Raw genomic sequence first — 12,648 nt, forward strand, 5'->3', positions numbered from 1 at the left:
AGGGTGGGGGTTCTCAAGATGAATATCCTGCCGCGGGTGTTGTACCTGTTCCAGGCCGTCCCCAGCGTCATCCCGGAGGTCTTCTTTGCCTCCCTCAGGTCCATGGCCCTCAGGTTCGCCTGGCACAAATTAAAAGCGAGGATAAAGCACGATATACTCACACCACCAAAAGAAAAGGGAGGGCTAGCCCTCCCAGACTTTAAAGGGTACTATAATGCCTCGCACATTCAACGGATAGTAGAATGGACTAAACCAGGAGTGACCAAACCCTGTTAGGACATAGAGACAGCACAGATAGGCAGACCCATCTCGATCCTCCCCTGACTAGACCACCAACAGGGCAGACAACTGGCGGCCCCACACCCCCTTATCAAAGCCACGATGCAGGTGTGGCACAGACTGGCCACACCACTGACACTCACCACCACACCATCCCCATTACTCCCGCTGACCCACAACGAGACCTTCCCTCCAGGGAAAGAACCGAAGACGTTAACCCGACTTCTGGGACAGGGGATCCCAAGACTTTACCACGCGACCGCCAACGGCCAACTCAAGACCCTTGAGGTAATGACAGGGTGTGGCGAAACCAACTTCGCCACTGTGAACTGGAGAAGCCTGGTTGCTAGCCTCCTGCCCTGCGACTATGGCCCCTGGACATATTGTACTGTAAAAACTATATTTGGGCATGTAATAATGTATATTACTGCTACTGGGCCTTTAAGGGCCATCCGTGGATCTATGGGGACTTTTGGGATACTGTACCTTTAAGACTGTGGAGCGTATTACAGTTATCCTGCCTTTAATACTTTGATCTCATGTATGTATTTATGTATGCAGTTAACCTGGGTTATATATATATGCAGCATTCATCTGATTGTTCGGTAGAATCACTCCATTCATTGTATTGAGGAAACTACTGAACAACCAGACCACCCAGGACTAAGTGTGCCTCCAATTACCGTTTGCAACAATGTTGCAAACGGGTAATTGGCAATCAGTGTAGTGTGGTCTTTGTCCTCTGGGTGGCCGCCATTCGGGAAACGAACACGTGGCGGCGGCCATCTTAAACTACCGAACAGCGGTGTTTTGCCGTCGAGCGTCTGGAACTGAAAACGGACACTCGACTAGGCAAGCACCGCTGAGACCTCCAGACTTCCAGGATTTCGTGGGGAAACTACCGAACGGCCCGCCGTTCGGTAGAAAGAAACTCACGAACTAGGGGATTCATGCGAATCCCCCTTAGGCTCCATAACCCAGGCAATTCGTCTGTTTCGTTCCCTTTTCTGTGACCGACCGCAGGGCCAAAATGCATGGAACTGTTTTCGGATACTTTGCCTGCCCATAACTCCCGAACGCTTTATCCGAATGGGCTGATTTTAACATATGTTGTTCCTCCAGACTAGGGCTATCTGGAGATATTGGATTTGTGGATGTACCCCAAGTATTTAGGGTACATCCAAAACTTGGGTAAAACTATGTCCCTGTTAATTGTGTTAACAGATATGTTGGAGGGAGGAGATGTGTGGGTTGTACCTTAAACTGGATTGGTGTACTGTAAACCCCTCCCTTGCATGGGAGAATCTCATATAAGCCTGTGTGTGAATAAATCAGTGTTGTTGCTGTTTAACCCTGAAGCTGGAGTGTGTCTCTTTCTTGGGGGGAAAGGGGACCGTATGCCGACTGCCAGGAGTGTAAGCTGTTCGTATTGCTTTTCCTGTTCGGCTGCTTCCAGGGTTCGTGTGTCTGCTGTTCGAGAGTTGGTGAATTCGTGCAGTTTGGGAGTTCGGGAAGTTGGTGCTTATAGTAGCTGCTGGTCTATGGAAAAGGGGATTATCGCCTAAACGGATTTTTCCCCTTTTATGCTGAAACGGTCCGCAACACAGGGAATCCACACAACCCATTTATGCTACAGTTTAGATACGGTCAACTGCACATGTTCACACAAACACTACCCCCGCCCCCCCCCCTGCCCTTCCATTTTTTTTATTTATGCAAGGTTTGAAAAATCAAGTCTTAAAACTGTACCTTTCAATCTTTGCTTTCTTGGGTTCTGGAGGTTTTTCAGGAGACTCATCACTGATATTCATTTTATGGATATTTTCTTCTTTTATTTTTCCATGAGTTTTCCTTGGTGCTGAAAGGAAAAAACTAAGAAATCATTCATGATACTGGAATCACGTAAACAACATTTGACTATGTGGTGTATGTACGTGTAAATCATTGACTAAACAAGAAGACTATTCAACTGCTGGAAAATAAATAAAGAGCGCAAGCTTACAATGGCATCGTGACACTAACTCTTGCCCCCGAGTTAAAAAGTGAAGTATTGCACTGCTTTTGAAAGGACAAAGGAAGAGTCCCTAGAGTATCACAGGGTTGTCCACACAACCAAAGTGTTTAAGCCGTTCAATTGGAATAATCAAAAATAGGGGGTTGAGCTCCGTGGCGGAGAGAAGCATCTCCCATTGTACAGCGCTACGGAATATGATGGTGCTATATACATAATAAAATAATAATAAAGGGACACTGTGGGCACCCAGACCACTTCAGCTAATTAAAGTGGTCTGGGTGTGGTGTCCCTTCTGCCCTTAGTGCTGCAATGTTAAACATTGCAGTTCCAGAGAACTGCAATGTTTACATTGCAGCACTAAGTCTGCCCTCAGTGGCGGTCAACCAGACCAGGCGGTCTACCGGACTTTTGATCCGTTATCTGACGCTGGACGTCCTCACGCTCTGCATGAGGACCTCCAGCCTCAGATTTTTTTTCCCCATAGGAAAGCATCAATGCAATGTTTTCCTATGGGGAGGTCTAATGTGCGAGCGGCATTTGCAGCGCATTAAACCCCACTTGTAGCAGGACGGAGAAGGGGCGGAGCTTCAACACAGCGCAGAGGAACATCGGCGCTGGGATAAGGTAAGTAAATTAAGGGTTTTTAACCCATTATTTACTGGTTAGGAGGGGCGGGAGGGAGGGGGAGGCAGAGGGATCGGTAGTGCCAGGAATACAGGTTTGTATTCCTGGCACTACAGTATCCCTTGAAGAGAGGTCCTCATCTAGCTCTTGCATCCAACAAGTTTTTCGACTTCCAGCGCTCTTATTTGGCACAACTAGAAACTTACTTGTCTTCTGAACTGGACAGGGTGCTCTGGACTCGTACCATATAGTGCCTGCCACTGAATTTATCAGGGGTCCATGTGAGGCCAAGTGAAAACGTCGGGAGGAAGAGGCAGTCGTCACTCTCACGATCCATTAAGCATTGCGTCCCTCTTAGCGTTAGCCCAGTATACGGTTGGCCTACAGAGACGGCCAATCTGACAAACCAGTGGCAAAACACTTTGTGGAATTTGGACATACTTTGGCCACATTGAAATTTGTGGCGATTGACCACATCCCATTATCAAGAAGAGGAGGTGATCGGGGGAAGATACTTTTAAACAAAGAAGCTTTTTGGATACACAAACTTGATACAGTTTCCCCTAGAGGGTTGAATGAGTCACTGTCATTACATTCTTTTCTGTGAAAGTATGAAAGATTCTTTGCCCTTGCTTGCACAAAGAATATATAACTATTTGTGTATTGCGCATCAGTACATTAATTTTGCTATTTTTACTTTTTGATGATACATAAATGGTGGCTTATAATAGAGGTTTAAATTGTTGCTAATATGCAATATTAATTGCTGCATCAATAATTTAAGACAGTCAGCTAAAAAATTTGTATACATATATATATATATATATATATATATACACACACACACCTCTATATTACTTTTTGCCACTCATTTCTTTATCACCAATATTTTAAATATACTTGTTTATATGATAATATGTGTACATGTATAGAGTTATCAGCAATTTTGCACTTTTAGCACTTTAATAGTTTTTTTATCATTTGTCACTTATTTTAGCACTTGGCACTTTAAATAGAGAACTTTAATACAATCACTAATCTATACAGCACTATTCATGTTGATGGCACTTTAAGGCACTTTGTTACATTGTATACTTGAATAATAACTTTAGTTATTTTATTATGCATCCTATGGATCACTCCGATCTTTTGTGCAACTGATAGCACTCACACCGCATAGTTAATAATAATATATGCACACTCTCACTTTCATTCATCAAGTCTTATATTTGTATTTCTCCCAACACTGACCGGGTGCACATTTAGCATTTAATATTGCTATAGTAACGTTGACGTATAGTTCCGCGTTCCCATGGTAACGGCGGTTACGGAACGTAATGACATCACGTAAATAGGCGGGGTACTGTTGCACATGCGCACACTGTCGGATAGGACGCCGGTAATCGCACAAACAGCACCTGGGGTGAGTTATCTACACTTATTATAGTTATTGCACTCCTTTATATGCAACATGTTTTTTAATGTCTGTTAATCCTGATGAAAGTCCACAGGCTGGACTGAAACGTCGATTCTTTTTAATGGAACCAAATAAAAGTTACATTTTAAGAAATACCCGTGAGTGCAGCCATACTACTTATATTTATACTGCTTTGGCCCTGGTAATGCACCCGTTTTTTTTAATCCAACGGCAGCCTGTGTGCAAGGTACAGTATATATATTATATATATATATATATATATATATATATATATATATATATATACATATATACATATATACACACACAAAAATATAAACATTATGGAAAAATAAGTATTTCATAAAGCACATCTTAATTCCAATAATATGTAGAGAGTATTACGGTAATCAAATCTCCCAACAATAATCTTATTTTTAATATAAATATCTTTGAAATTAGCTTATAGTTTTCTGAATATAAATATACATTTTATTTCCTTCCTGTAGTAGCCCTGAGTGGTCAAAAGAGTGTCTAAAATGTAGAATCTCATCCCCTTACGTCTCAAAGGATCCAAGATGTCAAACTAAGTTGTTCAGTGTCTAAAAGTAACAAGGTCACTGCACTGCACTCCGTACAACACCCTTACCAGAGATCCAAAAGTCCACTGAAATATATAGCAATGAAGGGAAAGTAAAGAGACAAGGTCCCAATCCTGCTGCTTTCTAAAATAGCCCTATCTAATTCAGGGCTCGCTTACAACTTTGTGGGCAATATTGCTGTGAACTTCTATTGTTAACAGCACATAGCTTGTAGCAACTAAAAATTATCACCAGGTTCCAAATCTTGTTACTAAACATTTGGAGCCTATTGGCAATCCTTGCTGCAGCCACATATACCAAGCACCCACAGACTTACAGTACTATAACCACGACAATGAACATTACTAGTTATAATGCTGAGAATTCTTATTTGTTAATATTCAACCTTTGTTTCTCATTCTTATTGGCATTAACAGAGTGCCAACGTATTCTTCTGTGCTATAACACTATTTTAAGTGTTAACAAGAAACAGTTATTGCTGACCCTGCTCAAAAACACTTAATTCTACATTAATACTGTAAAAAAAATAGGCACTTTTTTTTTTAAACACATTTATGACATTTATGGTTTCCTTCAAATATTCAATATAAATATAAGTCAAAAGCTTCTCTAATAGTCGTCAATAGTTATTGATTATCTACTCATGAAAGTAGAGAGAGTTGCTGCTTTATTTCAGCCTAACTTTTTGGTCTCTGTATATTGTTTTCTTGGTAAATCTTTATCTTTGTGTTCTGGTCATCTTCATTAGATTCATTGCATCTATTATTTGCCAATAATTTTTTTATTTTTTTTTAAATGAACTTCTCAAATACTGAAGACCAAACAAAGCAGATTATAAAATATATACTCACCAAAGAAACTACTGATACTTTTCCCAGTCATTACAGGCTTTGCTTTAAAAACTTCAACTTTCTCATCACTATCATTTTCATTCACTGGTGTCTTCATGTTAACGTCAATAGGTATGAAATGTGAATGCTGTTCCTTTTCTCTCTCAGTTTTTGGGGACTGTGAGCCATTAAGTTTAAGTGTAGATTCCTTTAAAAGTTCATTATCCGAGCTCTCTGGTGTTCTAACTAATGGTAACTGCTTGTTCAAAGTAAGTACACATTCATCTTCTGTTTTGCATAACTGTGCATTCTCCAATTCTGAATGTTCCTTTACAGCCAATTTCAGTTCTTGCTGATCTATTGAAATAAAAAAGGAAAAAATATTTCAGATGCTAAACTAAACCCATAAAAATATAAACAGGTGAAAAAAGCATGTAAAGGAAGTTGCATCCACTCAGTATGTCAAGTTCACACATTAACAAGCAATGCCAGGAGGAGCATGGATAGAAGGAGGGGGAGGGAAGGGGACAAGAAAGTAAGATGGGTGGGCGGGGCCTGGGCATCATGGCGGATGGCTGCACATTTAGTGAGCTCCCAGCTTGACTCACATATTCTGACTGATTTTCTTTTTTTTTTTTTAATATTCTTTATTTTACACTCAATTAAACATAAACAAAGTGTACATCCACTTTGGGCGTGCCCAAAAGTCAACATGAATACAATTCTCGAAAAACATAATGCATGTCAACAAATACAATACATGCCCATTCATTAAAAACCCTTGATACTTGCCGTCTGAGTGATTTTCTGATCGTCAGATAGCCACAAACAACTCAATCTGCTACTTACCTCTATCTGGTGCCCTAAGGGATACTTTTGAAATTTTGGGTGGCTTACCTGTTGGAATTTCTGATGGAGAGTCCATTGCAACCCAACACCGCTGCAGGAAGGGTGAAATGGCAGATCAATTAGTTAGGACTGCCACTCAACTGCTCCCCCCATGGTAATACCTTAAGGCTACCAGCGTGGCAAGCGTGGCAAGCCTAAAATGACCAGCGTGGCAAGCCTAAAATGACCACCGAGCTGGAGATACCACACCCACTAACAGGCCTTAGATACCAGGTGTGGCTTAACTCCTTCTACGACAAATTTGGCGCTGCCAGAAATTCTGGAACCCACACCCCACAACGGCAAACTGGATGTCTGTCTCACACCAAGGCCAGGGCCTACTTGGAACAGCAGCACTGTTGTCCGCAACAACCGCTCTTTTTCTGAGCCGGGGGCCCAATTGAAGATAATCCCTCACCACAGTCCATCCACCCAGGGGGAAATCAAATCCTGGAGAACCCATTGGCCAACAATCCTGATAAAGGGATCAATAGACTTAAGGCAAAGGCTCCCGCTAAGGCCTTGGGCCGAAGAAACGTGGGACACTGGCCTTGCAGATCCATATCCTGTCAACAACAGAAAATACTCAGCCCCCACAGAGCTGGAGTGTGGATGGTTGAAATGGGATCAGGTGTGCCCTTTCTGACATGGCATGGACTCTCCAAATCCTTGCAAGAGCTAGACTGCTAAGTATAGGGGTTGGCTGACAACCAAGCCTTTGTTGAGAGATGTTCTTCCGACTGGCTAGGTCACTGTGACATTTGTAAACATATTTTGACAAGCTTTACTTTACTTTTTTTTTATTTAGTCCTGCGGTCTTTTTATTTTGAGATCTCTGCAACACCATTTTGCCAATAAGCCAAATTGCCAAATCATAGTGGTGATTATAGTTCTATTTGATGCAGTCTTTAGCCTGTAGTCACTAGCATTTAACTGATTGCAGCCCAGTAGTTTGCTCTCACTCTCTGTATGTCTTATGATTAGCCTTAAGGAATTTAATAAAAAAAAGAAAAAACAATGGAGGAAATTCCAATCAGTCCCTACCAATAAGGGTAGATAGGATAATTTCCACCTAAAACCCACCTATTATCCTCAACGTGGGAGTAACCCACTATAAATATACAAAGAAAAAAAAAAGAAGAACTACGGACCAAAGTCCAAATGAGAGGATAACAGAAAAGAGGAAGCCCTTCCTTTAATAATTCTAGGGATGACAGTAAAAAAGCATATACCAAAAGAGGACGGCGGGCTGACACGCCGAAACGCGCGTCGAGCTATTTGTTAATTTATTAATTTTTTCACCTTTTATCACTAGGTAGCACTATGCACTATTTTTAGTTAGATAAGTGTGTTTTTCTTAGTGGAGGAAAGGATAGAGGCTTTGGTAGGCACTAGTGGATGTTCCACTGTGCCGAGGTATCTCAGGGTCAGCCTGTTTTTTCATTTATTTTGCTTTTGGAGGGGTTTCTTGCAGGAGGGGAGGGCGGTTCTCTCCTATCTCTGCTTGTGATTTACATCACCCCATTTAAGCTTTATTGATCTGCCTAGGCAGCCTGACTTTGCAGCACCCCTTTTGTTAGTAGTTTAGTTTCCTGACTAATTGCAGCCTCTCTCAGTTCTACCCTTCCTTTTTTGGTATATGCTTTTTTACGGTCATCCCTAGAATTATTAAAGGTAAGTGTAACGGCTACCCAGGTAGAGAGAGGGTATCTGCCGTTGAAGATGTCCTTTTTCCCTGCAAGCTGCTGTGGAGAAGTAAGCTGGTGTAATCCCATCCACGATATCCAGAGCGACAGTCAGGTTCAGCTGTAACAGGAGCAGAATAACATCCCCAAATAATCCCCTTCCAAGAACGAGACGAGGCTACGTTTTGAAGGGTCAAGATGAACTGAGGACTGGAACACCCAGCCTGCTTTTTATTAGAAAAAGGCACACACAAGACACTCCCAGGGGGAGGATGAAAACAACCAATCATACACAGGGTAACACCCCCACGTCTCCTCCCCTCAGATAAACACATAACACAATTATAACGTACAATATTTTACCCCAGTTCTGGATGTACCCCAAAAACAGGGGGTACACCTTTATGTCCAGCACCGCTTGATAGGTCTTGGTTAGGAGAACAATATGTCCAAATTTCAGCCCATTCGGTTGAGGGGTTCGGGAGTTATGGATGTTTGAAGTTTTGACCGACCGCACGGATTTTCTAGCCGAAAAGAGTTCCACAAGTTTTGGCCCTGCAGTCGGTCTCCGTTCGCCTGTTAAAACTATACGAAATTCTTGTCATCCACAACTATCTCCGAGTTCGCTGGATTCCCCATAGCTGATGGCCCGTCGTTCGGTAGTTCCAGCACGAAGTTCTGGGCGCATGGAGGTCTCAGCGGTGTTCGCCTGTTTGCGTATCCATTTTTAGTTCCATGCTGTGGCGAAACCAACCTCGCCACTGGGCCCTGGAGAAGCCGGTTTGCTAGCCTCCTACCTACTGACTATGGCCCCTGGGTTATTTGGGGCATATTGTACTTTATATGGCGGCTACTGGCCCTTTAAAATCATCTATGGACAGATTGGGACTTTTGGGACTACTGTCCCTTTAAGACTGTGGAGCATATTTCAGTATATTGCCTTTCATATTATATATGTTATACTGTGTTCAGTTTTACCTGGGATATGTATGCAGCATTCATCTGATTGTTCGGTAGAATCCCTCCATTCATTATATTGAGGGAAACTACCGAACAACCAGACCACCCAGGACTAAGTGTGCCTCCAATTACCGTTTGCAACAATGTTGCAAACGGGTAATTGGCAATCAGTGTAATGTATTCTTTGTCCTCTGGGTGGCCGCCATTCGGGAAACAAACACGTGGCGGCGGCCATCTTAAACTACCGAACAGCGGTGTTTTGCCGTCGAGTGTCTGGAACTAAAATCGGACACTTGACTAGGCAAACACCGCTGAGACCTCCATACTTCCAGAAATTCGTATAGAAACTACCGAATGACCCGCCGTTCGGTAGAAAGAACCCCACAAACAAGGGAATTCATTCAAACCCTCTCCAGGCTCTATAACACAGGCAATTCGTCTGTTTTCATTCCCTTGTTTGTGACCGATCGCAGGGCCAAAATGCATGGAACTGTTTTCGGATACTTTACCCATGCGGTCGGTCAAATCTTTGGAACCCCATATCTCCCGAACCGTTTATCCGAATGAACTGATTTTTGGATATGTTGTCCCCCTGAATAAGGGCTATCCAGCTGGATTTAAAGGTGTACCCCCTGTTTTTGGGGTACATCCAGAACCTGGCTAAAAATGTGTGCCGTATAATTGGGTTTACTGTTATCTGAGGGGAGGGGATGTGTGGGTGGAACCATGTATGTGATTGGTTATTTTATGCCTCCCCCTGGGTGTGGCCTGTAAGTGTACAAGTGTAATAAAAGCCAGGCTGGATGAGCCAGTCCAGAGTTCCTGTTTTACCCTCAAAGTGATGTGTCGTCTCATTATTGGGGGAAGGATTTATTGCATGCTGTTCCAGTTGACTGCTAGGAGTACAAGCCTATTTGTATGGTTCCTATTCAATGGTCTACAGCATTCATATGCTTGGGAGAATTTAAAAGGTTTCTCGGATTCGGTGATTGTGGTGTCTGCCAGAGTGCTTGGAGTCCTCAGGAAACACTAGGAGCATCCATTAACGGAGGTACCCAGTCGGGGTGCCAGGCGATCCGTTACACATGCGTTCACAGGCAAACACCGCTGTTCGTACACAAGATGGCCGCGAACACGTGTAAAAGTCCCGAAATGGCGGCCACCTATATGTTATACACGGAGTTCGTGCGAAATGATGCGAACGGCTGGAAACAAGCTGGAAAGGTAAAACATGCTTTGTAATATATCAAATCAGTCCGGTGTTCGGTACAAATCTGCCGAAAAGGAACGAATTAAACTACCGAACGGATGCTTTATCAGGTATTTCACTGTTTTATTCCACAGGGCTTAGGTGAGGATGAAGTTCTGTTACACTGCTCCCCTTTTGTGGAACACCCCGGCAGACCCGGATTGATCCTTTTCGGGTCAACTTGGGGCTGTCCGGTCCATTGTTAGGGCAATAGTTCCGTTTGCCGGGACAGACCATCGGCATTCCCATTAAACTTGCCAGGGCGGTATTGAATGGAGAAATTATAGGGTTGCAGTGCTAGGCTCCATCTCAATAAACGTCCATTATCTCCAGCTACTCTGTTCAGCCATACCAGGGGGTTATGGTCGGTGATTAGAGTAAATTCTTGTCCGTACAAATATGGGGTGAGTTTCTTTAGTGCCCAGACCAGGGCCAAGCATTCCTTTTCCACTGCCGCGTAACTCACTTCTCTAAGTAACAGTTTTCTACTGAGATACGCGACAGGGTGTTCGCCCCCATCTTCTCCGACCTGGCTTAGAACTGCCCCCAGTCCATACATGGATGCATCTGTATGAACGACAAATCTTTTGTTAGGGACGGGGGCGGACAGGACAGGTGCATGAATCAGAGCATTCTTTAGGGCTTGAAAGGCGGTTTCACAGGCGGGAGACCACAGGACTATCCTAGGCAAGTTCTTTTTGGTTAAGTCTGTCAGCGGTTTCGCGATGGCGCTATAGTCAGGGACAAACTTCCTATAATATCCTGTCGTCCCCAAAAATGCTAAGACCTGCGTCTTGGTGTGGGGTGTGGGCCAGTTAGCTACAGCTTCAACTTTAGCGGGTTCTGGGCGCTGCTTCCCACATCCTACCCGGTGTCCCAGGTATTGGACTTCGGCCATGCCGAAGTTACACTTTTCTGGTTTCAGAGTCAGGCATGCGGCCCGAATCTGATCCAGTACGGCCTCTACATGCCTCAAGTGTTCTCCCCAGGTTTCGCTATAAATCGCAATGTCATCCAGGTACGCGCAAGCGAAATCCTGGAAAACATCAAGGAGGCGGTCCACTAAGCGCTGAAATGTAGCCGGGGCGTTTTTCATCCCAAATGGCATGACTTTGAACTGGTACAAGCCAAATGGGGTGACAAAGGCCGACTTAGGGATAGCCTCCTTGGCCAGGGGAATCTGCCAATACCCTTTGCACAAAATCGATGGTGGTCAGATAACGTCCCCTGGCAATATGATCTAATAGCTCGTCTACTCGGGGCATGGGATATGCATCTGTCACGGTTCTGTCATTGAGACGTCGATAATCGACACAGAACCGGGTGGTTCCGTCCTTTTTGGGAACTAGAACCACAGGGGAGGCCCACGGACTGTCAGATGGCTCTATCACCCCCAGTCTTAACATCTCTTGGATTTCCTTCCTCATCTCCTCTTTTACTGCCTCAGGGATCCTATAGGGAGTTTGTCGGAGAGGGGTTTGTCCTGGGGTCTCTACATAGTGAGTTGCTAAGGGGGTGTACCCGGGCTCTTGGGAAAACGTCAACCCTTTCTCAGTCAGCAGCTGTCGGATCTGCCCCTTTTCTGCGGGGGTTAACCGCTCCCCTAGCTGTACGGTATTGAGCAGGGTTTTAGGTTCCGAGTTAGCTAATAGGTCGGGTATGGGTAAGCTGTCAGGGTCTTCAGTGGCTGGGATACATATGGCGGCTATATCCTCGGGTCTTTCTTGATATTCCTTTAATAAGTTTACGTGAAAGGACTTCTGGATCCTTTCATCTTTGCCGCTGGCAATTACGTAGGTGGTGTCACAGACCTGTGCTACCACTTTGTAAGGGCCCTGCCAGGAGGTTTGGAGCTTATTCCCTTTGACAGGTCTAAGCACCAGCACCTTCTGGCCTACTTGGAACGTTCTCTGACGGGCGCCCTGATCGTACCAATGTTTCTGACGACCCTGGGCCGCATGGAGATGGTCCCGTGCCATCAGGGCTAACTGTTCCATACGGTCCCGCATTTCCAGCACATATGGCACGATGGGGACACCTTCATGTTCTGTCTCTCCCTCCGAGTGCTCTCGGATGAGATCGAGAGGGCCTCGTACTCTC

The 12,648-nt window shown here is 44.1% G+C and overlaps 1 protein-coding gene across 1 annotated transcript in view; it reads right to left on the reverse strand.

Annotated features, from left to right (window-relative positions):
- Positions 1–12,648, reverse strand: part of LIG1 (DNA ligase 1) — a 381,450-nt gene that overhangs the window by 280,954 nt on the left and 87,848 nt on the right. The window contains exons 6-7 of the mRNA XM_063435935.1: positions 5,788–6,123; positions 2,029–2,137 (exon numbers count right to left, since the gene is read on the reverse strand). Of these exons, the coding sequence (XP_063292005.1) occupies positions 2,029–2,137; positions 5,788–6,123 (445 nt within the window). The remainder of the gene's footprint in view (positions 1–2,028; positions 2,138–5,787; positions 6,124–12,648) is intronic.

The sequence above is a fragment of the Pelobates fuscus genome, chromosome 11, assembly GCF_036172605.1.
Source record: "Pelobates fuscus isolate aPelFus1 chromosome 11, aPelFus1.pri, whole genome shotgun sequence".
Classification (NCBI taxonomy): Eukaryota; Metazoa; Chordata; class Amphibia; order Anura; family Pelobatidae; genus Pelobates; species Pelobates fuscus.